The following is a 5,117-nucleotide window of genomic DNA, read 5'->3' on the forward strand; positions in this document are numbered from 1 at the left end:
CCGCTCGTCCAAGGGGTTTCTCTCTCTGGGTAAAAGGGAGCTGGGGTTGGTGGGCTGCAGGCGTCTACGCGCGAGGGGCAAGGGGGACCGAGCAGAGTTGTGCACCGTCCTCCCCAAAGTCCGCAAAACTGTGCACAATGTCGCGGTGAGCGCCCGAGTCCGCGGCGCGCTTGGAGGGTCAGGGTATCGGGACGCCGCTCCTTTCCCCCGCAGGCGCTGGGGGCGAGGGGCGGTCCAGTTCTGTAATTCACCCCCCAAAACCTCCATCGGTTATTCTCGATGGCCCCGAAGCTAGAAACTCCCTGTTGATTATTAATTATTTGCTTAAATAATAACATCCAGGGGAGGCCCTTTCCATGCCAAACCGGCGCGTTTTCTTTGAATCCATTACACCTGGGCCCCCGCAATTAGGAAATCTAATTATTCGCCTCATCACTCATTAATAAGAAAAATAGTCCCAGGGTCTTTGCTACTTACAGGGTCTTTGGGGAGAGAGAGATTTTACTACATTAATCAATTCACTTTTATATTTCAAACTAACTTTTTTTTTTTTTTGCAAAGGAGCGTCTTTTCTTTTTTTCCTTTTTTTTTTTTTGCTCTGGGCACGTGGGGCCACTAACCAAAATGTGATAATAAAATAAAATTTAATAAGATATAACTCTCTTCTCAAAAAAAAAAAAAAAATCTTTTCGCGTTAAGGCTGGAGCTGCGGGAAAGCCTGGCCCCGCGCGGCTGGGTCTTAGAGCCGCCGGATTCCCCTCGCCCTGATTGGGCGCCGACTCCCCACAGCTGCCTCGTCATTGGTCGCGAAGTTCCCGGAGGGGGCGTGGCCGGAGGAAAGTAAAAACTCGCTTTCAGCAAGTCTACTTTTGAAAATTTTCCCAATCCCTAAAAGGGACTTTGCTTCTTTTTTCCGGGCTCGGCGGGGCAGCCAGTCTGGACCCCGGCTTGCTGACCCTCAGGGCTACCGACCTGCCGGGGGGCTTGGAGAGCCGCCGTCCCCCCTCCTGGCACGGACCCCGGGGCCGGCCTCGGTCCGCCGCGCGGGTGGCGCCTCCGCCGCCTCCCCAGCCGCCCGCCCGGGCTGCCGCCGCCGGGGGCCGAGAGCCGTCGCGCGAGCGGGGGCCGGCGCCGCGCTCGCCCGGGGCGCGCCCTCCAGGATGCTGATCCGCCCAGTGCGCTGAGCGCGGGCGTCCCTGCTCCGTCCGAAGGCGGACGCCGAGCTCCGGCGCCTCCTCCACCGCGTCCCCGAGGCTTCCGAGCACCCGGGGCTCCTCCCGCCCGCTCCCTCCCTCTCTCCCTCTCTCTCCCTCTCGCGCTCTCGCGCTCGCAGGGCCTTCCTCACGGTCCGTGCGAACCGGCGGTGGCGAGCCGTCTCGGACGCAGCATGCAGGCGCGCTACTCCGTGTCCGACCCCAACGCCCTGGGAGTGGTGCCCTACTTGAGCGAGCAGAATTACTACCGAGCGGCGGGCAGCTACGGCGGCATGGCCAGCCCCATGGGCGTCTACTCGGGCCACCCGGAGCAGTACGGCGCGGGCATGGGCCGCTCCTACGCGCCCTACCACCACCACCAGCCCGCGGCGCCCAAGGACCTGGTGAAGCCGCCCTACAGCTACATCGCGCTCATAACCATGGCGATCCAGAACGCGCCCGAAAAGAAGATCACCCTGAACGGCATCTACCAGTTCATCATGGACCGCTTCCCCTTCTACCGAGAGAACAAGCAGGGCTGGCAGAACAGCATCCGCCACAACCTCTCGCTCAACGAGTGCTTCGTCAAGGTGCCCCGCGACGACAAGAAACCCGGCAAGGGCAGCTACTGGACCCTGGACCCGGACTCCTACAACATGTTCGAGAACGGCAGCTTCCTGCGGCGCCGACGGCGCTTCAAGAAGAAGGACGTGCCCAAAGAGAAGGAGGAGCGGGGCCACCTCAAGGAGCCGCCCCCGGCCGCGGCCAAGGGCGCCCCGGCCGGGCCCCCCCTAGCGGACGCCCCCAAGGAAGCCGAGAAGAAAGTGGTGATCAAGAGCGAGGCGGCGTCGCCCGCGCTGCCGGTCATCACCAAGGTGGAGACGCTGAGCCCCGAGAGCGCGCTGCAGGGCAGCCCGCGCAGCGCGGCCTCCACGCCCGCCGGCTCCCCCGACGGCTCGCTGCCCGAGCACCACGCGGGCGCGCCCAACGGGCTGCCCGGCTTCAGCGTGGAAAATATCATGACGCTGCGAACGTCGCCGCCGGGAGGCGAGCTGAGCCCGGCGGCCGGGCGCGCGGGCCTCGTGGTGCCGCCGCTGGCGCTGCCCTACGCCGCCGCGCCGCCCGCCGCCTACGGGCAGCCGTGCGCGCAGGGCCTGGAGGCGGGCGCGGCCGGGGGCTACCAGTGCAGCATGCGCGCCATGAGCCTGTACACCGGCGCCGAGCGGCCCGCGCACATGTGCGTCCCGCCCGCGCTGGACGAGTCCCTGTCGGACCACCCGAGCGGCCCCACGTCGCCCCTGAGCGCCCTCAACCTCGCCGCGGGCCAGGAGGGCGCGCTGGCCGCCGCGGGGCACCACCACCAGCACCACGGCCACCACCACCCGCAGGCGCCGCCGCCCCCGCCGGCTCCCCAGCCGCAGTCGGCGCCGCAGCCCGGGGCCGCCGCGGCCCAGGCGGCCTCCTGGTATCTCAACCACAGCGGGGACCTGAACCACCTCCCCGGCCACACGTTTGCGGCCCAGCAGCAGACTTTTCCCAACGTCCGGGAGATGTTCAACTCCCACCGGCTGGGGATTGAGAACTCGACCCTCGGGGAGCCCCAAGTGAGTGGCAACGCCAGCTGTCAGCTGCCCTACAGATCCACGCCGTCCCTCTACCGCCACGCCGCCCCCTATTCCTACGACTGCACGAAATACTGACGGGCCCCGGCCCCCTCGGCCTCGCCGCCCCGACGCCACCCTCCCGGACAGTGCAGGCTCGCAGAGACCAAAAAGAACCCAAACGCGCCCACCAGCTTTTTCTCAGACCCGGGAGCAGAGCGCGCGCGCCAGCCTCCGCCCTCGGGGAAGCTGCAGGTAACTTTAATTCGCCACCCTGTTTGTGAGAAGCCCCGGGTGAAGGGACGCAGCCCCAGGAAATGAATCTTAACGCCCCCCTCCCTCCCCTACCAGAATGGCTAAAGCTCTCCGCTCCATTGGGGTTTCCAAAATTAAGTTATGGACCAACTCCCATAGCGACCCAGTCAATGACTCTCTGTAGAGACCTCCATAGGTTTATGGGGATCTCTATAGATTTTGTATGTGCTGTGTGTAATTTTAAATTTCTCTAACCGTGCTGTACAAATGTGTGGATTTGTAATCAGGCTATTTTGTTGTTGTTGTTCAGAGCCATTAATATAATATTTAAAGTTGAGTTCACTGGATAATTTTCATCTTGCCCAACCATTTCTAACTGCCAAATTGAAAATTCATAAAATCTAAGTGGGGCTTTCCCCCCCCTGTACAATTACGAGATATAATTCTTTTCCCAGTTGTAGGTCTTTTACAAAACAAGAAAATAATTTATTTGTTGTTGTTGTTGTTGGCTGAGAAAGAAGTCAAGTATCTGATACTTTTTATTTACAAAGTGTGATGGTTTTGTATAGTAGATTTCTCCCTGAGCATTCCTAAAAGAAAAAAAAAAACTTTAAAAAATTTAACTTCACCTGTGTTTTGTCTTATGTGGTCTTAATTGTTGTACTTACCTTAAAATAAACCCATGTTGTTTTTCTGCCCAAAAAAACAAAAAAAAAACAAAACAAAAAACCCAGTGTGTTTGTCTTCTCGAATTTAAAATAACAACCAAGATGGGTTTGCAGATCCATCTGTTTTGATTATTTGTGTTACACAGGTGGGTAAATGTGTAGACAGACATATATAGACGATCACAGAAGAATGGGGCACTTCCCTATTATCTTGTTCGTGACAGAAAAGGCTTTCGATTAATTCGAAATTTCACCCTGGTCCAGGCAACCCAGAAGCAGTCCTGCGTGGACACGACTGCCTTGAGGACTACACGCCGTAAAATGTAATTTGCTGTAATGCATTTCGCTAAATGCAGAGAAACATGCCAAACATGACTGTTTGTCAAAGCAAACAGTGCCATTCCATCGGACTGTCCATCCGTCCCCAATTTAAGAAGGGAAGGAAAAGTATTTTCAGTTAGCTAATTGCAAACCAGGGGGAGTCCTGCTTTCCCTGGATTTCCTAAAATGCGGACTCCCTTACCTACTCTGATGGTTTTCCAGAGAAGAATTTGAACTGGGCTAGTGGAAGTCCAAAGGGGACTGAGTCTGTAGCGTTTCATGACCATCCCGATAGTGGCCGGATCAGAGGTGGATTTCAGATATCTTTACTTCTGGATTTGATTTCTAAATCTTTACCCTATTGCAGTGAAAGATCTTAAAGCTACGTTGCCCTTCAAAAATAATTTCCAATGCGTTGAGTTCTAAATGTATCAACCTTTTCAGACTTTAAAGAACAGGGAGGTTGTTTTTCTTTTCAATTTTGATATCTCCTCGTTTAAATTTTTAATAGCAACACAGCTCTTGTGAGCCGTGGCCAAGGGGAAATGGCTTTGTCATCTGTTTCACTGGCTGAAACCCACAACTCTCCTGCCGGTCTCTGTGTCTGAATTTTGAGGCCCGAGCTCCAAACTGGGGAATGTTTCCCACTCCGGCAGGTGAGCTCACCAAGGCTCCTTGTGAACGGAACATTTCAGGCCAGGATGATTTCCCAAAAGCTGATTTTCCTTAATGCAGTGGCGTGGAACATAACCTGGATGTCGTTGTATTGTTGTTTTAAACGTGGCATTTTTGTCTCCGTTATGCTGAGATAGAATTGGGGGAAGTTTGAACATAATAATTTCCCCATAGCTGTGACACCGATTCTTTCAGTCTGTGGCCCCAGAGGTGGCATGTAGTTAAAAAGTCGAATTTTGTTCCTTTTCGTAATGCTCAGTACCCCATGCTCCACTCCAGCAGGCCCCCAGGCCACATTGCTTTGGTTGAGTGAGCTGGACCAGCCAGCTACAGAAGGAGAGAGAGAGGGAGAGAAAGGGAGGGAGGGAGAGAGAAAGCAGGAGAGAGAGACCCCCTCTCTGAGC

At 56.2% G+C, this 5,117-nt stretch overlaps 1 protein-coding gene across 1 annotated transcript; it reads left to right on the forward strand.

Moving 5' to 3' along the window:
- The first annotated feature begins 1,138 nt into the window (after window positions 1–1,138).
- Window positions 1,139–3,742, forward strand: FOXC2 (forkhead box C2). The gene has a single exon (XM_081117696.1). The coding sequence runs from the start codon at window positions 1,388–1,390 to the stop codon at window positions 2,891–2,893; it is 1,506 nt and encodes a 501-aa protein (XP_080973822.1). The 5' UTR covers window positions 1,139–1,387; the 3' UTR covers window positions 2,894–3,742.
- Window positions 3,743–5,117: the final 1,375 nt, after the last annotated feature.

The sequence above is a fragment of the Miniopterus schreibersii genome (assembly GCF_964146895.1).
Source record: "Miniopterus schreibersii genome assembly, chromosome: 18".
In the NCBI taxonomy this organism is placed as follows: domain Eukaryota; kingdom Metazoa; phylum Chordata; class Mammalia; order Chiroptera; family Miniopteridae; genus Miniopterus; species Miniopterus schreibersii.